This window comes from Puma concolor, chromosome E2, assembly GCF_028749965.1.
Source record: "Puma concolor isolate L17-30 chromosome E2, mPumCon1.1.hap2, whole genome shotgun sequence".
NCBI lineage: Eukaryota > Metazoa > Chordata > Mammalia > Carnivora > Felidae > Puma > Puma concolor.
This window is the reverse complement of record NC_141681.1, coordinates 34,271,545-34,294,360: the sequence shown is the minus strand read 5'-3', so window position 1 is coordinate 34,294,360 and position 22,816 is coordinate 34,271,545. Positions and strand designations below refer to the sequence as shown.

Sequence of the window (22,816 nt, the reverse complement as noted above, 5' to 3'; positions counted from 1 at the left end):
GACACAGAATCTGAAACAGGCTCCAGGCTCTGAGCTGTGAGCATAGAGCCTGATGCAGGGCTTGAATTTGGGAACAGTGAGATCATGAGCTGAGCTGAAGCCAGATGCTTGACCGACCGAGCCACCCAGGCACCCCTAATTTAGTAGATTTTTAATAAGCTTATTTACTTATTTGTTTTTAAGTAAGCTCTATGCCCAGAGTGGGCTCAAACCTGCAACCCTGAGATCAAGAGTGGCATGCTGGTCTGACTGAGCCAGCCAGGCACCCCTGGAGTAGTTTTTTTTTAAATGTAATGGGAGTTGATTAGTCTTTTCTGTGTCAGGTCAGAAAGGACTGACCCACTACAGCATTGTATGAACATTCTTTCATGGTTTCTTGCTCTCTTTGGAAATCATCTTGGTATAAATTATGACTCCAGCTTGTTCTCTCTCCTCTGAGCTCTGCTGTCTCTTTCAACAGGATACTGGCAGGGTAGTTACATCCTTCTTGCTCACTCCAGTTCAGTGGTTACTCTGGGGTATATCTATGGCTTTGTGAAATGGATCCCGTCCCCTATCTCCCAACCCCGTTCATGCCTCCTCACCACTGGCTGTCTGGGTGGGGCCCTGGGCAAAGTGTGAAGTCAGTGGCTAGACCTCTGTCCTGCCAGCCTGGGCAGGACTGGCACCTGGTAAGGTGCCTGTAGACTAGCCCTTTCTGTCCTTCCTTATCAAGGGGAAAGAGGTCAGAAATGTGTTGAATGGGGGCCTGAAAGTGTGTTCATTTTATTTTATTTTATTTATTAAAAAATGTTTTAAGTTTATTCTGAGAGAAAGGGAAAGAGAGAGAGAGAGAGAGAGAGAGAGAGAATTCCAAGTAGGCTCTGCACGGTCATCGCAGAGCCCGATGTGGGGCTCGAACTCATGAACCCTAAGATGATGACCTGAGCCAAAACCAAGAGTTGAACGACTGAGCCACCCAGGTGCCCCCAAAGTGTGTTCATTTTAAGGAGGGAGCTTCGTGAGGGCAGTGCTTAACTTTAGGAATGAATCACTGACGGTGGGATTTCAGGCCAGAGCCAGGGAAAATGTTCTTTCCGGCAATCCTTGGTTGATCCATTAGTTAATAAGCACTGTTGCATGGACCCCCACTCTGTACAGATACCTGGGAGAGGCCGGCATTGAGGTCTCTGCCTTCGGGGAACTTGTGCCTGGAGCATAGTTTCCTCTTGGCATCTGGCCTGGTGCCAGGCACATAGAAGGTGCTAGTATACGTCCATTAAACGAATGAATGCATGGATCTCTCTCAAGGTGAATGAATAAATGAATGAATGAATGAATGAATGAATGAATGGACGATTTTTCCCCAGGCAGTTACTAACCATCATTCGAATCGGCATAGGAGATAGCAAAATTCATTTCTTATCCCTGCCAGCTGGAGCCTGGGAGGTAAGGGGTGAATGAGGCATTTGTATTTTAAAGGAGACACTGACTATGCTGAGACTTAATCCACAGGAGAAGTGGCAGGGAGGATTTCAGGTACAAAGGATAATCCCTACCCCACCCCTAGAATAAGCCCTCTGGGGCCAGGTGACAACACCCAGGCTGTCCCCTTAAGCTTGTTGTCGTTTTATGATTCAGACTCCACGCCCAGCCCAGCCCAGCTCCGGGTCTCAGAGGTCTGACAGAACCATTCCTTTGCAAGAAGGAAAACTGAGGCCCAGATGGGGCAAGGGGCTTGCCCAGGGTTACAGAGCAGGTTGGTGGCAGAGCTGGACTTTCTGGATCCGAGACTGATGGGTAGCCCGTGGACCCTGGGAGCTAGTGTAAAGTCAGCCTGGGGGTCCTGGGGAAGTGTGATGGGGAGCAGGGCTGGCTGGAGGGCTCGCATCACTGGGCACTTTGGCTTTTGCCCCTGCTTCGTGGCCTTGTAGGCTGTCACCAGGAGGTGGCAAGATGAACTAGAAGGTTCGTGGGGGGACCCTGCCTGCTTCATGCCTCTGTCTCTTCTATTTGGACTCCATGGGCTTCCTCAGCTCTGGAAACAGCCTTCTTCCTGGGCTCATTTGCTACTTTGTCCTCGCAAACAGCCTGTTGGCCATCATGACCTGCACCTCACTTTTCCCCACGACTTGGGTATCAGCACCCGAGTTTACCGATGAGGAGGACTGAGGCTCAGAGTGTGAGCGACTGGAACGTATGGCCATGGGAGCAGAGCTGGGCTTTGAACCTGTGCTTTTCCTCCACCAGCGCTTCCCATTCTCAGGGACACACTTCCTTCATGTTCTCACCTCCTTCTATTTTATTTTTATTTTTCTAATGTTTATTTATTTTTGAGAGAGAGGGAGAGAGAGAGAGACACCAAGTGCAAGTGGGAGAGGGGCAGAGAGAGAGGGAGACACAGAATCCGAAGACAGAATCCGAAGCAGGCTCCAGGCTCCGAGCTGTCAGTACAGAGCCTGATGAGGGGCTCAAACTCGTGAACCGTGAGATCATGCCCTGAGCTGAAGGCGGATACTGAACCGACTGAGCCACCCAGGTGCCCCTCACCTCCTTCTGCCCTGATGGGCTCTCCCTCCTTCTTCCAAAGCTGCCCTGTTTGCTTTCCCCTGCCTTTTCTGCCTGGTTCAAGATTCCAGCCGGTTGGTTCATCCGTGGGTCCATCGGTCCATCTGTCCGTCCTTCCGTCTGGTCTACGTGCAATGACCAGGGCCCAGCTGCAGGACGTAGACACAGATCCTACCACGACAGACCCTGCCTCACCTTGGTGAGGCAGGTGCTGGGATGTCTGACAGACGGGACCGTTGGCAGGACTCTGGGAAGGCCTGGGAGAGACCTGCGTGGGGAGAGAGGTCAGGCCCTGCGTGAGCAAAGGTGTGGAGGGGGTGAGGCCCGAGGGCTGCTCGGCTCTGGTGTTGGTGGAGGGGAGGGCGTGCATGGCAGTCAGGCTGAAATCCCTCGGTCCCATGAGGTTTCTTGGGTGGTGCCCCTTTATGCCGGGACTTTGCCAGGCAGAGCCCCTCTGGGTCCCCTTCACAAAACTCTGGGTCTCCTGAGGGAGATGCCCTAACATGAGACCCCCCCCACCCCCCGCCCCCAGCAAATAAAAATCTGCTTGTGACACAGCCCGTGGAGCAAGCTGAGTGCTGGGCTAGCCGAGGAGGCTAAGGCTGTGTCTGTGGGTTCTGGGCTGCAGCATCATGGACCCCAGGCTGGATTGGGTGCAGGGACTGAGCCCAAGGGGCCGAGGTGGGGCCTCTCCTCACACCTGCCTGCCCCTCCCGCACACCCCAAAGCCCCCACTTCCTCCTTTTGAGGCCACCGGGGCCCCAGGCCCTGTGCAGCTCCGAGGCCTGCTGGGCTGGGCCAGAGGAAGCCAAGCCGGGATTCCTGCCAGTGCGGCTTGGGTGAGGAAGTGGGTGCCCTGTCTGTGTCTGTGAAAGCTGGGGGTGGGCTAGAACTCCCCAAGGGGTGTGGTAGCACTGAGGGTGCTGCGGGATCAGCCAGTTCTGCTGGGGAAGGATATCCTGAGCACCCCAAAGGGCTCGGTCTTGTACTCCTAATTTGAAGTCCCAGCCTCCCTATTTCCGGCGGTTCTTCTGGCTGAGGAACCTGGAGCCCCCAGTCAGTATTTGGCAAGGAGACCACAGCCCTGCCTCAGTTGTAGGAAAAGGAGGAGAAGGTGTGTGTGGGTAGCTTGGAGGGCTTCCTGTAGGAAGAGGTGCTCCTGGATCTTGCTGGCTTAGAGGAGGCCTCCTGACGTGGCTTTCTGACTTTACTTCTTCAAGGCGGACGGAGGAACCTTGACGGAGTACACTTTGCCTCCTCCCACCCTCGGTCCTAGGCTTTGAGAGGGGAGGGCGGGAAGGGGTTAGCATTTTGAGAGGTTATGGGCTCTGGGGATGTCAGCACCGTGAGAGTGTCGGGCAGGATGAGAGGTGAGCCTAGGTGGCCTGTATTCAAGTCCCAGCTCTCTTTTACTAGCTGTGTGACCTCAGGAGAATGACTGAACCTCTCTGTGTTCCCCCGTTCATAAAATGGAAGCAGTAGTCATACTGCCCTGCGGGGCGGGTGTGCGGAGTTCGAGCCCACAGCGCTGGGCACGCAGTAAGTACATGGTGGATTTTGTTGATGGCATTGCCCGCCCCCCTCTCTCATGGGGCACAGGGCTGTGGGAAGCGCAGGGCCCAACAGGAGTGCTCTGGGGGAGTGAGGTTGATTCCTTTGGTATCCATTTCTATGCAAGTATGCCCCGGGGCTCCCTAATTCATCCCACAGAAGGGAGTCTCTGGAGGCCACTGGAGAAGATGTGGGTAGGCCCATTGCCCCAGCTTCCTGCTGGACCGGGTTCCGTGCAGCCTGGCTGGCTCTGGGCTGTGGAGTCCGGGATGTGGTGACAGAGGTATGGGCAAGGGAAGTTCCCCTCCTTGGCCCAGCCCCCTTCCAGGAGGCCTAGCTGGGGCCAGTCGTATCTGCGGGCACCTGCTCTTGCCCCTGAGCTACATGGGACTCTGCCCCCTGACCCTGGACCCATCAGGAGGCCATGAGGGTTCCCCAGATACAGTAAACTGGGGCAGAAGGCCTCTTGGTTGCAAGTGACAGAAGCACAAACTGGCTTTATCTGAAAAAGGCATGATTGTCCCGTGTGATTGAAATATCTGGAGGCTGTTTGAACTTCAGGCACAGCTGGATCCAGGGGCTCGGGGGGTATTTTCAAGTCTCTGTCTCTCTCCAGTTTTCTGTGTTGGCTTCATTCTCACTGGGCCGTCTCCTGTGGTGATTTCCAGTGGCCACCAGCAGCTGTAGGCCACCAGCAAAAGAGAGTATCTCTTTTCGGTGGGTCAGCAGAAGTCCCAAAGAGGGTTCTCAGAGGGTTGTGGTCACATGACTGTCCCTAAACCAGTCACTGGGGCTTGAGAGGGACGATGATGATGAGCCAGCCTGGCTGACGTGTCCCCTGAGCCAAGGGACTGAAGTGGGAGAGACAATCCCAGCAGCAGAAGAAATAATGTCCCCTCCCAACTGGACCTTGGGGGTCCCCTCCACTGTAAAATGGGCTGCTTGCCCTATTCCCCCTACCAGGGTGATCGTGAGGTCTGACCCCTGGGCTCTGCTTCCTCCAGGTAAAGGGGCCTCGACTGTCCCATATGTGTGTCTCTGCTGTTGGTGTCTTTGGACTTGGGACAGAACCACTGGGGTGGGGGTGAGGGAGCGACGGGGGTCGGCTTCACTTGGCCTCAGGTGGGCCTTACAGCCAGAAGGAGTGCTCACTTCTGGAGGAGACCGCCCGAGAGGCGATGAGCTCCCCGTCACTGAGGTGGGTGAGCCAAGGGTCATTTGTTGGAGGCTTGGCAAAGGAGTTCCTTCATTCAGGGCCTCTGTGGGGCCCTCCTAGTTGCCAGCTGTCAGTGACCAGCAGAAGAACTGGTGAATGGGCAGAAAGGCCTTGAAGCCTTCCCTGGTAGGGGGGGCCTCTGTGTCCAGCTTTGGGGGGGTTGCTTCTAGGGAGCCGCTGGCCTTTGGAGATGCCGCCATGGGCTCCCAGGCCTCTCACCAGGAGCGATAAACACGGTCATTCCTCCCAGCCCTGCCCTGCTTTGCTCTTCCAGGAGTGGGACCCGGTCCCTGGATGGGCCGAAGTCCCTGTGTCCAGGGCTATTGTCCACGCCCTTGCCCGCCTGCCATTGCCCAGGAAGTGGCCTAATTAGATCCCCAAGAGCGGTGTTTACCAGGCGAGGGTTCCCCCCCCTTCCCCCGGGGAACCCTCCAACTGCTCCTCTCTCTTCACCCCTGCCTCAGCTGGGCTTCGTGTGCCTGGATAGGCAGGTCAGTAGTGGGGTGAAAGGTGCTGTGTGTGTGTGTGTGTGTGTGTGTGTGTGTGTGCATGCATGTCCTGGCCGCCCACAGCTCTGGTCTGAGGGCTTTGCCTGGGGTTTAGAGCAGCTGCAGGGAGTCGTTGCCCTGGCCCCGTGGTGTTTGGGGTTTCTCAGCCTGTCAGTCCAGTCCCGAGGCACTGGAGTTTGGTGCCAGGCCAGAGAGATGGGCAGTGTGTGCACTTGTGGTTCAGTTCCCGGGAGCTGCCCTTGCTCACAGGGCTCAGTTCAGCGAGACAGAAAGGTCGGGCCAGGAGCCCTCGTTCGGGAGCGGGTAGACCCGGCTTTGAATCCCAGCCCTTCTGGCAAGCAACTCCAGCTGTGTGATCTTAGGCAAGCCACTCGACCTCTCTGGGCTCCGTTCTGCATCTGTAAAACGGCTGTACCACCTTGGCCTTTGCAGGTCATGAACTTGAGAGCGAATATGTGGGTGTGGGCACCTGGCCTGACAGTGTTTCTGCTGTTGTGACCGCAAAGAGCTGGTTTAGGGGAGCTTTGCAGTGGGGGCTTCTCAGGGCGGGGACCTGATCTTGCTTTGTAAACCCTACCACATAGGGCGAGGCATACGTGGTTAATACTCCAGAAACACTCTGTGTGGAATAAAGACTGGTTGGTTTAGATTTAGAGGTTGTCAACCAGGGGGTGGCACGGCTCCAGTGTTTAAATTAGCCGCCCTCATTCATAAATCAGAATTTCGTGTAGAAATCAGCTTTGTAACTTGCCTAAGCGCTTTGGGCTCTTTGGTAGCTGTGGGCCCAACCAGGGTCTGAGGTGGCTCCCGGATCCCAGGTGGGCACTCACTAGGGGGCTTTGCTCAGACGCAGGGACTCTGGGTACCCTGCTCTCCTACCTGTAGGGGCTCTGGACTCTTTCTTTCACAGCTTTTGCCAGTGGCCATTCGTGCCCTTCGTGACTGCCCTGAGCCTTCCCACATCTTACCTCCTCCCTGCCCTCTGCCACCAGCCCTGTCCTGTTTCCGGTCTCTCAGGCAGGCCTGGAGGATGCTGGGAGCCTGGACTCCTGGTCCAGGGTTGCTCCTGTGACACAGGGTTCCCGCTGGGAATATGGCAGCTGCCTGCAGGCCTCAGCCCCTGCGTGTAGGGATGGCACCTTTTTGGGTAACTTTCTCTCTTTGGGGACTGGGAGTTCCAGGGGGAGAGAGAGCTTGCCTGGCACACGGGAGGTATGTAGTGGGCCTAGGGGGCCACAGGCACAATTAACTGCCTTTTTGGAATAAATGAATGAATGGTGCTGGGAAAGAGGGAGTCCATCTGGGCTGAGCATTGCAAGCCTGGCATCTGCTCCCAAGTTTGCCATAAAGTGTCCGCTGTGCTCCCTCTCTGAGGTTTGGGCTCCTTTTCTATGAAGTGGAGCTTGCAAACTTCTCAACTTCTTGTCAGTGGAAACTTAAAAAATGTACTTAAAAAAGGCAGTCTTTCGTGGAAGCTTAATGTAACATGAACGCAAGGGGGAGGGTCTGGGTGTAGCGGGCGTGGGGGTCTGAGACACAGAACTCACTACAAAGCCCCAGTAGTTGGGTGGGTGTGGTCTTTGGGCAAGGACCTGCAAACAGACCCCGCATGCACAGTCACCTGACTTATCACAAAGGTGGCTGCACTGAACTTCTTGAGGAGAGAATGGTGGCTTCTCCAGAAGCTGCTGGGGTCGTCAGATGCCCATGTAGAAGAAAGGGATGAAGGCTGATCCCTACCTCACGCCATACACAGAATTCGCTGGGATGGATCAGAGACCTCCACCTCCCTGTGCAAGTCAAACAGTCAAACTGTTAGGGCAGTGCTGTCCAGTAGAAGTTTCTAGATGATAGAAATGCTCTTTATCTGTGCTGCCGGATATAATAGCCACTAGCCGTGTGTGGCTTTTGAGCACTTGAAATGTGACTGGTGTGACGGCTGGACTGAATGTTGAATTTCATTTTAAAGAAATTGAGAGAGAGAGAAAGAGCAGGAGGGAGTGGCACAGAGAGAGGGAGAGAGAGAATCCCAGGCAGGCTCCGCACTGTCAGCACAGAGCCTGACGCTGGGCTCGGCCTCACGAACTGTGAGATCATGACCTGAGCTGAAACCAGCTTATGCTACTGAGCCACCCAGGCGCCCCTTAATTTCATTTTTAACCCAGTTAACTCTAAATAGTCACGTGTGGCTAGTGGCTGCTGCAGTCCTGGGAAACACAGGGAACCGGCCCTGTGCGCAGAGCCTGAAACGGGACCTAGGAGTTAGGTGTGGGTTTAGGTTGATGACTCAGACCCGGGTCTGCTTTGTGTCTCCGCAGAGCCGAGGACCCCGTGTGTCTGGTCAGCCCGGCCCGGATGCAGAGGAAGAGGCCAGTGGTGCTGTAAGCCGGCCTGGCCGCGGAGCGGAGCGGGCCCCGTGTGGCCCACGCGGCTGCCTGCTGAGGGGGCCCCTGCCCAGCCCCGCCTGCCAGACTCCGAGAGGCCGGAGGCCTAGGCCCACCAGGGAGGGTGTCTGCAGACAGATGCTCCCCAGGCCGTGGGGTCTCCTGAGGGCACTGCCGGGCGGGTGGGCCTCGGGGGGAAGATGCCGGCCAAGGGGCGCTACTTCCTTAACGAGGGCGAGGAGGGCCCGAACCAGGACGTGCTCTACGAGAAGTACCGTCTCACCAGCCAGCACGGGCCGCTGCTGCTCACGCTCCTGTTGGTGGCTGTCACTGCCTGTGTCGCCCTCATCGTCATCGCCTTCGTCTGCGGGGTGAGTGAGGCGGCCGGCCCGCGGCGGGTTTGGGGCCCGGCTCTGCCGCTCTGGGCTTGCGAGGCCTCCCGGCAGGTCGTGGACTCCTCTCAGCCTGAAGCTCTGCATCTGTGACGTGCTCGGGAGCATAGTTAGGCTTTTAATTTTAATTTAATTTTGAAGTCTGGGGTGCTTTGCGAGCTTACATTCATTTGGCCAAGTAAACAACACTCCTTTTCTCCAAAGCAAACTTCTACGGAAGACCTAGGTCTGGGACAGCTCGCGTGTCATGACTCCCTCTTCCCAGCACTCCTTCTCTGGCCTCAGAGTCCTTCTCAACCCCGGTCTTGAGGCAGACGCCCCTGCTGTCATCTCTGACCTAGGCCTTGCCCCACCACGGCCACTGCTCTTGAGACGTGGCTAGTGTGGCTGAGGAACAGAAGCTTTAAAAAAGTAAATTAATTTCTCCCTTCCTCCTTCCCTCCTCCCTCCCTTTCTCCCTCCCTTTCTCCCTCCCTCCCTCCCTCCCTCCCTCCCTCCCTCCCTCCCTCCCTCCCTCCCTCCCTTCCTTCCTTCCTTCCTTCCTTCCTTCCTTCCTTCCTTCCTTCCTTCCTTCCTTCCTTCCTTCCTTCTTTCCGAGAGCATCAGCACGGTAGGGGCAGAGAGGGAGGGAGAGAATCCCAAGCACTGCAGAGCCTGAAGCAGGGCTCGATCCCATGAACCGAGAGATCATGACCTGAGCCAAAACTAAGAGTTGGATGCTTAACTAACTGAGCCACCCAGGTATCCCTGAGGAACTGAGTTTTTTTTTTTTTTTTTAAAGTTTATTCATCTATTTTGAGAGGAAAAGCATGAGTCGGGGAGGAACAGAGAAGGAGAGAGAAAGCATCCCAAGCAGGCTCCACACTGTCAGCATGGAGCCAGACACAGGGCTCGAACCCACAAACCTTGAGATCATGACCAGAGCTGAAGTTAGATGCTTAACTGACCAAGCCACCCAGGCGCCCCTGGTGTAAAATTAATCTTGAATAGCCACACGTGGCCAGTAGCCATTGTATGCAGCAGCAGAGTTCTAGAAGAAAACTTCAGAGACTACAGGGTGTTATCAGGGTGATATGGGTACAGCAGCCAGCACTCAGTGGGTGCACTGTCGGTGCTGCCTGTATCTGTGGCTGGAAACCGCAGGACATTGGTTTCTGCATTCAGCAAATGGTTACTGAATACCTACTGTATGCTGGCCCCCAGATCAGCCTCTGTGCCCGTGGAGCTTAGGGGCTCCTGGGGGAAACCAGGTGCTGTCCCAGCTGTGACTCTCCTTTCCTGTCAACCACCTCCCAGTGTCACACTTCTGTCTCTTTGCTCCAGCTCTTCCCCTGTCTGGGACGCCTTTGGTCAGCCTTTGCTCCTAACCTCCATTCATTCTGTAACAGACAGGAGCAGTGGCCTCCTCCAGGAGGCTTTCCACGGCTTTGCTCCTGCACTCTGGTGCTATCTGTCCCCCGCAGGTCCTCACAGAGCACCCTGGAAGCAGAGGAGGCCTGACAGGGAGGGGTTGGGGAGTGGTAGCATCACAGGGCTGGGCTGTGCAGGACCTCAGGGCTGCACAGGAAGCGACTGGTGAAGGATGGTGGTGAAGGCAACCTTAGCCAAGACAGCACAAAGCCTGAAGGTAAGGAAGAGCTTGGTGTTTAGACGGAGCATAGATGTCACCCGTGTGGAGAACACAGGTGACATTGCTCGGGGCAGGCTGGACAGGCTAGCCTGGCAGGCTTCCTGGAGGAGGCAGTGCCTCACTGGGGAAAGCTGAGGCATTTCTGTGTATGTTTGCCCTGCCCAGGACCCCTCTGGACACCAGACTGTCCTGGGGACGACCTTCTTCACACTTGCTGTGTTTGTGGTTCTCTACGTGCTGGTTTATGTTGAGTGCCTCGTCCGGCGGTGGCTCAGGGCCTCGGCGCTGCTCATCTGGGTCTGCCTTATGATGCTGGGCTATGTGCTGGTGTTCGACTCATGGATAAAGACAACCCACATGGGGGCACAGGTAACAGGGTGGGGGGACCCTGGTGTCCCCAGGGGCTGGATGCCACCACCCAGCTGTGCACCCAGAAACTCGTGCCTGCATTCAGTGTGCTGGCCTTGGGCCTTCCTCCTGCCATGGGCCATGGGCCTGTGACATAGGGTGGGCCCTGGGCTGATCTTGGGCCCCTGTCAGCTCTCTGAGCTAGAGAGATGGCTGAACTGGGAAGAGTGTCCCTGTGAATGTCCGGCTGGAGCATTGCAGGCAGACCCTCATTTGGTTGGAAATGACACAACTCCAGCTCAGAGAGGCAGAAAGGCACAAACGGGCCCGTGTGCCAGGAAAGCCTGGGGGCGCCAGTCCCGGGGCTCCAGCGGGATGGCCGGGTCCCAATTGCCCTCTGTTCTGTTTTCCCCTGTGCCATTTCATTCCCAGGAGGGCCATCCCCAGGTTGGGCTGATCTGCGGGGGGCGGCCAGTGAGCCGACCCTGCCCCAGCCTTTTGCCAATCACCATTCCTGTGGAGGGAGAGCCCCGGCAGTGGGTGCCAGGCGGGAATTCCCTCGACCACGAGGGCCTGAGTCTGACTCCTGGGGAGGCCTGGCCTCGGCCCCAGATCATAAATCAGCTCATAGGAAGTGATGGATACTGTTGTCTGGGTCTGACCCAGAAGCAGAATTCGGCTTTTTCTCGTTCTATTGCAAGTCTGTCTCTGTCCCTCACCACTGGGAGGGGAAGGGGCCGCCCTGGGGGCAGAGGGCTCAGGATTCGGGTTTTGGGGGCCATCCCCAGAAGAATAGAGACTGCAGGGGCCCTGATGTCGGCTTGGTCTGGGGCTGTGTCCTGGGGCGGGGGCGGCGGGGCCAGTCCCTGAGCCTCACGATTCCCTGCCCCCAGGTGCCCTTCTTCCTCTTCATTGTGTTCGTGGTGTACACGCTGCTGCCCTTCAGCATGCAGGGGGCCGTCGTGGCGGGGGCAGTCTCCAGCATCTCCCACCTCCTCGTTATCGGGACTCTGATGGAGGCCTTCACGACGCCCAGTGTCCATGCAGGGCTGCAGGTGAGGTGTGCACAGGGGCCCAGGAGGGGGGCAGGTGGAGGCAGGGGCTGTGGTTTGGTCCCGAGGGCGGCGGAGTCCTGTGTGGGCGAGTCGGTCCTGAGGCCTCAGCACCCTGTTTTGCAGACAGATGGCCTCCAGGCTAGGCTTTCCCTCAGTCGGCTGGGGAAGCCGGCCCCCTGGGCAGGGCCATGCCCTGTGGCCTTTTTTTGCTGGCCTGTGGTGCCCCTGACGATCTGGCCCTCCTTCTCCAGTCCTGCTGTGTAGCTCAGCGTCACCTGCAGAGTCCCATGCTGATAGGGCTGGGAGCATATCCCTGGGCACCCTGTCTTGTGTCTTTGCATTGAGTGAAACATTCACAGTTAGTGGTGGCCAGGAGAGGTATTTTCCTCTGACCAGGCCTGGTGTCAGCTCTGGGAGACAGAAGCCGGAGCTCTGGGCACCTATCGGGATGCCATGCCTTCTGTGACTGTCCTCTGGGCCGAACTGAGATGATGGCTTTCTGCTTCCCTGGTCTCAGGGTCCCCAGCCTGAGACCTGGTCTAATCGTCACAGTGACTCTAGAGGACCAGCACCTGTCTGGGCCTCAGTTTCCCTGCCTGTCTGGGAAGGGTGCCAGCCTGAGTGGGTTGAAGGTCAGAGAATGGGGTTGGGGTGCCATCACCAGCCTGCCGAGGGGGCTGGTAGCCTGAGGGCACAGGCCAAGCCATATGCTGAGCCTGCCCTCCGCCCGCCCTCAGCTGCTGGCCAACGCTGTCATCTTCCTGTGTGGGAATCTCACGGGCGCCTTCCACAAGCACCAGATGCAGGACGCCTCCCGAGACCTCTTCACCTACACTGTCAAGTGCATCCAGATCCGTCGTAAACTGCGCGTCAAGAAGCGTCAGCAGGTGTGGACCCTGCCTCCCCCTAGAGCCACAGCCCGGTCCTCCCCGGCCCTGCCTGGCCCTCCCCGGCCCTGCCTGGCTGTCTCCCAGGCCCCACGCCCTGTGTCCTTTCTCGGTGGATGTCAGACACTCACTGAACAGTGTGAGCATGGGCCGCATGACTGGACAACCATGCAAGCTTTGCCCCTGGGGGTTGCTGGGGACATGGGAGGCTGGTGGCAGGACACAGGCCAGCGGAGATGGAGGGTGCGCCAGGCAAAGCAGGAAGGAACGTAGAGAAAACAGAGGCCAGTCACCTAGGCTGGGGCCTCAAGCCCCCCTGCCTGTCCTCCACCGGTGCTCAGGAGAACCTGCTGCTGTCGGTGCTGCCCGCCCACATCTCCATGGGCATGAAGCTGGCCATCATCGAGCGGCTCAAGGAGCGCGGGGACCGCCGCTACATGCCCGACAACAACTTCCACAGCCTGTACGTCAAGCGGCACCAGAACGTCAGGTGGGTCCCACAGGGGGTTTGGGGGAGGTGAATCTGAGCTCAGTCTCCCCATTTGTCTCCCCAGGGGGTCGGATCAGACCAGATTGGTGTCGGGAGAGATCCAGTAGCCCCCTAAAATTGTAAAGCTCTGCACATAAGTGGGGCCTTTAGGAAGAGAGGGGTCCTTTCAGGTGATCCTCAAGGGGGCACAGGCCCCCCTAAAAAGAGGCGAAGTCCCCTGGTCCTGACAGCCGTCTTTGGCAGATTCACAGCGGCTCCAGAATCTTATTTGAATGCACCAACCTCAGTGAGGTTGTCTGTGAGCTGGTCTGGAACTCATGGACTTTGAGCTGGGAGATCTGGTGCAAACTGAAGCTCTGGCTTCGAAGCGGGCCTTAACCAGAGCCTCAGTTTGCTCATCTGTGGAATGGGAGCCCTACAAGGGTAGTGTGTGTATGTCGAGTGTCGGGTGTGGAGCTCGGCTTGAGGGAGCACGGAGTCTCGTCTCACCAGCAGGCTTGGTTCTGAAGTCTGTGCAAAGGTGGGGAGGGAGGAGGGCATTCCGAGGCACCTGTGAGAGCACCATCCTGTGGTCTGCAGTGATGGGGGCCTGGGGATGACAGTTTTCGATGGCCCTGTGACTCTGGGGCTTGCTGTGTTTTGTCTTAATACTAAGCCTCTGGAACGTTAATTCCTCTTTATGGCCCCGAGCTTCTCTCCTGTCCCTACGGAGGCTGAGGAGTGGCCGGGGTGATTGGGCTCAGGGCTGGCAGGTGCTCAGGGGCTTCCAGGGACCTGGCTCTGACCCTCCGGCTGCACCCCTGCCCCCAGCATCCTCTATGCCGACATCGTGGGCTTCACGCGGCTGGCCAGCGACTGCTCCCCCAAAGAGTTGGTGGTGATGCTGAACGAGCTCTTTGGCAAGTTCGACCAGATCGCCAAGGTGAGCCCGCGGGCCTTTGTGCTGCCCCCCTTGTCCCCACGGGTGGCATGTGCCCAGTGCTGTGCTGACATGGGTGTGCGGAGGCCTGAATCGTAGCATTCAGTCAGCAAACACTTCCGAGGGCTCTGTGGTGGCAGCCAGAATCCTGTCCCCAGAGTGTGAGGTCAGGGGGGAGACTGCCAGTACACGTCGGGGGATGCACAGGGGCTCAGGAGGGCTGCCTGGAGGAGGAGATGGCTCTATCTCACCACATGAGGGCATCAGAAGCAGGCCTCCCCAGGGAGCTTGGGAGGCCTTTGCAAAATGCTGGGCCTCACCCACAGGGTGCCTTCTGACAAGATCCCTGGTGAACCGTGTGCACGTTAGAGTTTGAGGAACTTAAAAAGAGACCCTGAAGAGGAAAAGCAATGGTTCTGGGCAGAGGGAACAGCGTGTGCAAAAGGTTGGAATAAAAGGAAGCCTCTGGGGACCCTTGAAGTGAGCGTGGCTCAGTGTGAGTGGACAGAAGATGAGGGAGACGAAGCCCCAGGGTCAGACATGCAAGGACCTAGGGCTGAGATGAGGAGAAGTTGATCCGGGGACCCTGGGGAATGTGGCAGATGCCAGAGTGGGGGTGGGCATTGGGTGAGGAGGGTCTCCCAGGTACAGCTGACCAGGGAGAGGTCTGGAGACTAAGCAGGGCTGGGCTGGGCTATCACTGTTCATCTTCACGAGCAGCACTGGGACTGGGGGAGGGGGCAGGGAACAGACATTTGTGGGTCGGGGGATCGTGTGTGTGTGGGGGGGGGGGGGGGTGTGTACTGTTACTCGTTAATTTACCGAATGGTCCCGAGACCTGCCGAGTGGCAGCCTTGAGCTCAAGTGGGGGCCTTGGCCCTGCCCTCAGATTGCTCCCAGCCTATATGCTATGTGCTTTGAAGAGGGGTGCAGGGAGCTGGGGGGCCTGGGGAGCAGCTGGGCCAGCTTCCGGTGAAGACAGGCTTAGTGGTGGCCACTAAGGAGAGACCCAAGTGTTAACACTGAAGGCCGAGGCTGTCTATGCTGGCTGCACACCTGAATCAGGTTGAAAGCTTAAATAAAATGCTAACACCCATGCCCACACTTGGGAGAGATTTTAAGAGCCTCCCGGGTGACTCCGTGTGTGGAGAACCAGTGGTGTGGACCCTGATGGGAGGTGAGTTCGGGCCCCGCAGCAGGAGGACTCTTTCATGGTCAGAGCTGCTCTGTTCTAGGAGGGACTGGCCCCCCAGGAGTGGCCTCCGTCTTAGAGAATGACCACCACGGGGGGTGGCTAAACTACCGGAGAGCACTACTGGCCAGGAGTGCCCTGGAGCACTGTCCCTTGGGGTATTGTGGACCGAGTGACTCAGAGCCTGTCTAGTCTGGAGCCTTCCTTCCTTCAGGAGCCTCCTTCCTTCATGACATCTCTTAAACCAGCAGGTGGGAATTCCCAGTAGATGGGCCATATGTGGGCCAAGGGCCTGGGTTTCCAGTCACAGGTGGCTCTTTCCTTGCCACAAAGCCTGGGGACCTGCTGTTGTCCTCTTGGACGCCACCTTCCTTCTGTGGCAGGCGCAGGAGGCAGGTCCTTTGTACAGATGGGGAGAGGGACGCATTCCAGCTGGAGTGTCTAGTTCCTAGGCAGGGCTGGTCCCAGACTTCTGTCCTATCAGCAGATTCCAGATCCGTACCCTCTTTCTGAGAGCCAGGGCCGACCCTCCCAGAGGCACCTGCACCACATCTGGACTCAGGACCCCACCACCCCCAACATACACAACTTCGCTGGTTTCTTTTTTATTGTCTAATTTTTTTTAATGTTTTATTTATTTTTGAGAGAGACAGAGTGCGAGCGGGGGAAGGGCAGAGAGAGGGAGACACAGAATCCAAGGCAGGCTCCAGGCTCCGAGCTGATGGCACAGAGCCGGATGCGGGCTGACGAACCGTGAATCATGACCTGAGCTGAAGTCGACGCTCAACCGACTGAGCCACCCAGGCGCCCCTAACTTCCCTGGTTTCTAAGTGTCAGGGTGGGGCATCAGCCTGGGGGATGTGGGCTCCCCTAAGTCTCTGACGGACAGCCCAGCTCCAGAGGGCAGCGCTGTGCTTGTCTGGGGTGGAGATGAGGGTGGCTGGAGCCCTGAGCCTGAGTCTCCAGGCTGGGCCTCCAGGCCCTCTCCAAGGTTCCTGCTGCTTTCTAGAAAAGCCACTGTCTTCCCATCCCTTGGCAGCCAGGGCCCAGCAGGAAACAACTGGCACTCACTCAAATGAGGTCATTGGAAGAAGGTTTAGTAAAGGGACTGCTCATAAAGGCGTGGCTGGTACAGGGACTGAATGGGAGGGATGGTGCCCTACCTGGTCACTGAGGCTGGGCATGGGAGGGGACGGGCACCAGATCTGGAGGCCGAGGACACCTGTGTTCCAGGAGGTTAGCCAGCCTTTAGCCCTCCATTTTCTCCTTAGCACTTTCACCGCTGGATGTCTAGTTTAGTGTCTAACTGCCGCTAGTGTGTGAGCCCCACGTTGTGGGGAGTTTTGTCTGTTTTGCTCCCTATGTGTTCCAGTGCCTTGGGTGGGGCAGGGAGCTCACGGACATTTCAGCATTGCATGACCGGAGGAAGCAAAGACAGTGCCTCTCCCAGAGGCACTCGGGTGGCCATCCCTGGTAATACCCGCTCTGACCCCTGATTCTTGCTTAGGGGTTCCCTCTGGAGAGTCCTCCGTATCCCCAGTCCTTTTGTCAGGCCCAGAAGCGGCTACTGGTGGCTGGTACCCCAGAGGAAGCGTCTGGCCACGAAGGAGTCTGGCTCACTCTGGAGAGTATGGGGAGGCGCCTGGCACGTGTGGACCCCAGCTCTTAGCCGTCTGCCGACCAGGCCCCTGCTTGCCTTGCCCTGCAGGCCAATGAGTGTATGCGGATCAAGATCCTGGGCGACTGCTATTACTGTGTGTCGGGCCTGCCCGTATCCCTGCCCACCCATGCCCGGAACTGTGTGAAGATGGGGCTGGACATGTGTGAGGCCATTAAGTAGGTACCATGGGCAGAACCGGGGCACTGGGTCCTGCTTCCCAACGCGTGGTAGGGAATGCACTGGAACCACTTTGCAGTTGAGGAAACTGAGGCTCGGGGCGAAAGTGGCTCGCCTGGGTCCCTCAGCAGCCCTGGCTGGGATGGGGTGACTGGACTGCTCTGCCCAGGCAGGTGCGAGAGGCCACAGGTGTGGACATCAGCATGCGTGTGGGCATCCACTCGGGGAACGTGCTGTGTGGTGTCATTGGGCTGCGCAAGTGGCAGTACGACGTGTGGTCCCACGACGTGTCTCTGGCCAACAGGATGGAGGCGGCTGGAGTCCCTGGGTGAGGCGCAGCAGGACGGTGGCGGGGTCAGAGGCCGTGGGCCAACTCTGGGTTGGGGGCTTAGGGTGGGGTCAGAGATGGGAGCAGTGACCTCGCGTTGGGGGAGCCAGTCCGGGCTCTGGCCTGCTCGGCCCCGCCCATGGTGCCCCGCCCACCCGGTGGACGCCAGCCTCCTCTGGGCCCTGCTGCTCTGACTCGTGTCTCCCCCAGCCGGGTGCACATCACAGAGGCCACGCTGAACCACCTGGACAAGGCGTATGAGGTGGAGGACGGGCACGGGCAGCAGCGGGACCCCCACCTGAAGGAGATGAACATCCACACCTACCTGGTCATCGACCCCCGGGTACGAGGGCTCAGAAGAAGCAGCCGGGCGGGAGGGCCTCGCTCAGGAGACCCTGGGAGCCGGGGCTGTGCGGGGGAGCAGGGTCCACACCCTGGGGGAAGATGCCCATGGAGGGGAGAGTGCCTTTCTCTTCCAGGCTGTGGAGACGTGGGGTAGCGGCCTGCCCAGGGTAGGGGTGAGCTCCGCCTCACGGAGTACATTCTAGGCTCCAGTGCCTCTGGGCCTCAGTGTTCTTGTCTGTGCCATTGGAATAACAGCAGTGCCTACCTCAGGAGGAGGAGGAGCTAGTCTGAGTGAGGCCCTCACCATAAAGGGGCACCTCATAAACGTCTCAGACATGATAGTCGCTGTTACTTTATTTTCTGGGGGGTTGTCACTAATTTCCTCGATTTTGAAAAGACACATTTTTAAAATGTGCTTTGGCTGAGTCAGGAAAGTGGGACTAGGCAGGAGCCTAGGGTTCTGCCCCCCAGTGGCCGCCTAACTGGCTGGTGCCGTCACTTGCTGGGGGGTGGGGAGACCCCACTTTCCTCGGGACCCCGTGGCGGGGGTAGCTGCTGGGCTGCCGTAAGGCCGGTAGGCCCTGGCCCTGCCCTGCGCCCACACAGGCCTTCTTTCCTGCCACGGGAGGCCCGCTCGTCTGGCGGCCTTGGTGAATCATCCTTGGGACTTGCTCAAGAATGTCAGCCCCGACAGGCTCTTTCCAGCTCCCTCTCTCTCTAGCCTTGGCCGCCCTCAGAGCTGGCCCGACAGTCTGTGGGGGAGCAGAGGGCCGGCCTGTGAGCCTCCCCAGACCCCAGGGGCACCATCCTGCTCCTCAGGGATGGGAACTGCTCAGCAGCGTCCCCTCCCCTAATGTGGGCCATGGGTGCTGAGTGAGCTTCTGGGGAAACTCTTTCCGGGTACCTGGGGCTGTCATGGAATACGGTGTGGCCCCTCACCCTGTACCCCACAGCTCTGGGCCCCACCCTCTTTTCCACCCACCCCGCCCCTCCCTCCTGAGAGCCCTTCAGCCCCTGTCCCTCCACTGCCAGGCTCTTTGTACCCCAGGACCCTTGCCACTGCTGCTGTCTCTGCCCACAGCCCTCTTCGCTCTGAGGGCTCAGATGCTCCCATTTGTTTGTCGTCTCTGCTTATTTACTGTCTGCGTGAGCTGCACGTGGGCCACCTTGGGGCAGGGGGGCCCCTCTTCTCCAGGCTGCAGTCCCTGCACCTTGAGTGCTTCCCGACAGTGGAGCAGGTGCTCAGAGAGCCTGTGAGCTGATGAAGCAGAGCCCTGGTCCTGCAGGCCAGAGGTGGGCACGGTCCCACCGGGCCGCCGCCTCAGCCAGGCAACCACGGGGCTCCTAGGCGAGCTTGAGTTTCACATAAACAGCAAAGAAGAAGTTTTTAGCATGAGTGTGTTTTGGGCAGGATCTCACGGGGCGTCCGACATTTTCCCCAGCAGCCCTGCCTTCCCCCATCTTGGTTGAATGTCATTCATTCACAGAGTTGAAAATTCAGAGGGCACGAAGGGGGTGTTGTGGACAGTCGCCCTCACATCCTGTGTGCAGCTGGCATGTCCCCACTAAAGGGGACCGGCGTGGTTGAGATTCTGGAGTTCCTTGCACAGACAGGTCTGTGCACATGTAAATAGACTGAGAGACGGTCATCTGCCCTTGCCAAGCCCAGGGTAGCGTGCCCCACCCTGTTGCTTTCTTCACCTGATGACATATTTTGGAGACATGTCCTTGTGTGTGCACAGAGGCCACCACACACAAGCTCAGGGTCGTCTCCTGTTGTGGACGTGTAGGCCCTTTCCCATCTTGGGCCTCTGTGGGCTCTGACACCATTTCTTAGGTGTGAGGACCCCTGGGGGACAAGTGTCCAGAGGTGGCAGGTGGGGTCACCTGTGGGCTGCTGAAGGTCACAAGTGACCTCCCCGTTCCTGCTTCTGAACAGGTGCATTTTTACTCTGAGCTGATGGATCTTTATTTTTTTATTTAAACAAAAGTTTTTTAATGTTTATTTTTGAGAGAGACAGATGTGAGCGGGGGAGGGGCAGAGAGAGAGGGAGACACAGAATCGGAAGCAGGCTCCAGGCTCTGAGCAAGCGGTCAGCACAGAGCCCAACGTGGGGCTCGAACACATGAACTGCGAGATCATGACCTGAGCCGAAGTCGGACGCTTAAGCCATTGAGCCACCCAGGCGCCCCTGAGCTGATGGATCTTTATAGACATTTATTTCTTGGGGAGCCCAGGTGTCTGGAAAGTGCTAGCGACCCTGAATTTGAGCAGCCAGGTGCTGTGTGGGTAGAGTTACCCACCACTGGAGGGGAGACAGAGAATGTGGCCTCCCCTGACCCCAGGGCAGGCCGCTGTCTGCAGGGCACAGCACATTCTCTGGACCCCAAAACTCTTCACAGAGGCTGGACTCCAGCTGTTCCTTCCGGTAGGGCAGACGGACATTTCTCAGGGTTTAAAAATGTTTCTATCCCGAAAGGAGGCTAGAAATTTCCAGGCAAGCTGCCGCCTGTGGCTTAGCGAGTGTTTGTGGCTGTAGGTGCTGGTCCATGTGGGTGTTTGCAGGGACCCAAGGAGACAGGGACTCTTGGAAGGCAGGAACCTTCACAGGGTAGGGGACTTGCAGATGACCCAAATTTGTCTTTGGTGGCCTTGGCGCTCTCTCTCTTCTCTAGTCCTGCCCACCCTCCCCAGCAGGGAGGGGTCCCCAGCTGTTGTTCCTTGTGGGGGAAGGGGGCCATGGAGAGGCAGGGCCTGGCTAAGACACCCCGGGCCTGCCACGGCCACGGCAGGCACATGGCAAGTAACGGTCCCTGCTGTGGCGTGGGGGCCACATGAGGGGAATGCCCTGGAACGCTGCCCCAAGGGGTGGGGCTGGCCCCTTGTTGGCCGGTGCTCTGTCTCTCAGGTTCCTGGCCCACAGTCCTCTTCCTGCAGCTGTTCCTTCAGGAAGGACATGTGCCGGCCACATGTGGGTGGGCAGGGTAGGCGGCCAGTGGCTTTCCTGGGCACTGTCTCCCCAGGGTGTCTCTGCGGGGAGAGGCCAGTGGGCTTTCAGGCCCCGAGGACAGTGGCTCCACAGAGCTTCACGGGCCCAGTGGGGCCTTAGGGCTTAGGACTTTAACACGATCTTTCCCTGGGGATACGGGGAAGGATCTGAGGGGCTGTGCACAGTTGTGTGTGACCCCCAGTGTCCTGCCCACCTTGGAAGGACAGGGCTGGAGCCGGGACCTGCCCTGCAGCCCAGCCGAAGAGGGTCCTGGGCCGCAGCCAGTCCCCAAGGAGATTGCAGACCCGTAGTGTTTCTGCCGTTTTCTCTTTCCACCAGCCTGGCCAGCGCTCTGGGCAGCATTCAGTGTCGGGCGGGGGGGGGGGGGTGGGGGGGGAGTGGGGGTTGGGCAGGATCCGGACAGTGGCCCCTTCCTGGGCTGAGGGTAGGGGACTAGACAGGCTGTGTCTGTGTCTGCCCGCAGAGCCAGCAGCCGCCCCCGCCCAGCCAGCACCTCCCCAAGCCCAAGGGGGATGTAGCCCTGAAGATGAGGGCGTCCGTGCGCATGACCCGCTACCTCGAGTCCTGGGGGGCCGCACGGCCCTTTGCACACCTCAACCACCGTGAGAGCGTGAGCAGCAACGAGACCCCTATCCCCAACGGACGGAGGCCCAAGGTAGGACCCTCCCTCCCAGACTGCTCTGCACCTGCCCCGAGAATCTGAGAATGCGGGAGATGATAGACCCAGTCTTGGGACAGACTTACGGGTCCTGCTTTGCAGAATAACTTCCTCTCTCCCTTCTCTTCCAGGCCATTCCCCTGCGGCGCCACCGGGCCCCTGACAGGTACATGCACTGTGCCCTCCTCTCTGTCAACCTGTGGCCTCTTTTCCTGGCCAAATCCTGCCCCCGTCACCTCCTCCAGGCAGGCTGCCTTGACCATCCTCTGTCCAGGAGGGCAACCCTGACCATGGAGTTTGCCATGGCTTGGCTCAAAGTGTTTCTAGGAATCAGAACTTTACAATAATAGAGTTGTGTACCCACCCCGCGGTCAGGTCAGTGGGGTTGGTGTGAGGGACCCGTGTGTGTTTAGCGGAAGAGGCCTTAGCCTGGGGGACCAGGTCTGTCCTTTGCTTCTTATTGAGCTGCTGGCCAGCTAGGTGATGCTGCTTGGTGTGGGGTCTCCACTTGCCCTCTCTGGGCCTCAGTGGGACCTTCCTGTGTCCCTGGGGCCTCTGGCAGGCATCTGGGGACCCATCCGGGTGAGCCCTCTCATCTGCACTCCTGCCTTTGGGCAAGTTGTGGTCCTGGGGTGATGCAGTTGTGGGTTTCCGGGTTTCCTATCCAGGAGTGCATCCCCCAAGGGCAGGTCTGAGGACGACTCCTACGATGAGGAGATCCTCTCGGCCATCGAGGGGCTTAGCTCCACGAGGTGAGACTCTGAGGCCTCTCCTTGTCCTGTCCCCCTCGGATGGGGGTTCCCCATTTGGCCAAGCCCACCCTGCGCCCTGGTGTCTGGAGGCCCAGATCCAGTTGTGTCCACGGTGGCTCCTTCGCCTCCTGCGGGTGGGCCCCGTCTCCTCCCCCATCTCCTCCCAAGGGTGGGGCCCCCTAGTCCCCCGGGCTAGGTCTCACGGCCTGTGTCTGCCACCCCCCAGGCCCTGTTGCTCCAAGTCTGATGACTTCTACACCTTTGGGTCCATCTTCCTGGAGAAGGGCTTTGAGCGAGAGGTGAGGGCCCCTGAGCAGCCCCAGGAACGAGGGCTCCAAGGTCTGGGGGTGGGGGATTGCGGAGGTGAAGGCTGTGGGACAGCCAACAACTCCCACGTCTGTTCAGGGATGGTGGTGGGGAGTCACCCCGGCTGGCCGTGGGGGTGGGGGTGGGGCCCAGTCTGGCTCTGTTTGGACTCTCTTCCTACTGGCTCACCCCTGATATGCCCCCCCCACCCCCGCCCCCATCAGTGATTCTCCCTCTTGGGTCTGGGAGAGGCTCCATTCAGATGCTAGGAGCTTTGCCCATAAGGGCCAGTGCACGCCTTAGTCTGACAATATCAGCCTTATAGTTAGGAAAAAGGGCTTCTCCCTCTGGCTGCACGATGACATACTTTTTGTACCAAGTGTTTACTTATTTCTTGAGCGCCTACTGGGTTCTGGCAGTGTCCCAGGTACACACGTTATGCCACTGAAACCTCACGTG

General features: G+C 58.3%; 1 protein-coding gene across 9 annotated transcripts in view; it reads left to right on the top strand.

The window, feature by feature from the left end:
- ADCY7 (adenylate cyclase 7) overlaps nt 1-22,816 on the top strand; it is a 59,952-nt gene that overhangs the window by 26,016 nt on the left and 11,120 nt on the right. For 8 of the 9 annotated variants that reach the window (XM_086689466.1, XM_086689468.1, XM_086689465.1 and 5 more), the window contains exons 2-14: nt 8,142-8,578; nt 10,395-10,598; nt 11,471-11,632; nt 12,370-12,519; nt 12,861-13,009; nt 13,820-13,931; nt 16,829-16,956; nt 17,127-17,285; nt 17,496-17,628; nt 21,105-21,296; nt 21,431-21,465; nt 21,968-22,051; nt 22,278-22,350. In XM_086689466.1, the coding sequence (XP_086545592.1) occupies nt 8,408-8,578; nt 10,395-10,598; nt 11,471-11,632; nt 12,370-12,519; nt 12,861-13,009; nt 13,820-13,931; nt 16,829-16,956; nt 17,127-17,285; nt 17,496-17,628; nt 21,105-21,296; nt 21,431-21,465; nt 21,968-22,051; nt 22,278-22,350 (1,752 nt within the window). In that variant the 5' untranslated portion in view covers nt 8,142-8,407. Of the gene's footprint in view, nt 1-8,141; nt 8,579-10,394; nt 10,599-11,470; nt 11,638-12,369; nt 12,520-12,860; nt 13,010-13,819; nt 13,932-16,828; nt 16,957-17,126; nt 17,286-17,495; nt 17,629-21,104; nt 21,297-21,430; nt 21,466-21,967; nt 22,052-22,277; nt 22,351-22,816 lie in introns of those variants that run through there. The other variant, XM_086689473.1, reaches the window with a different exon arrangement.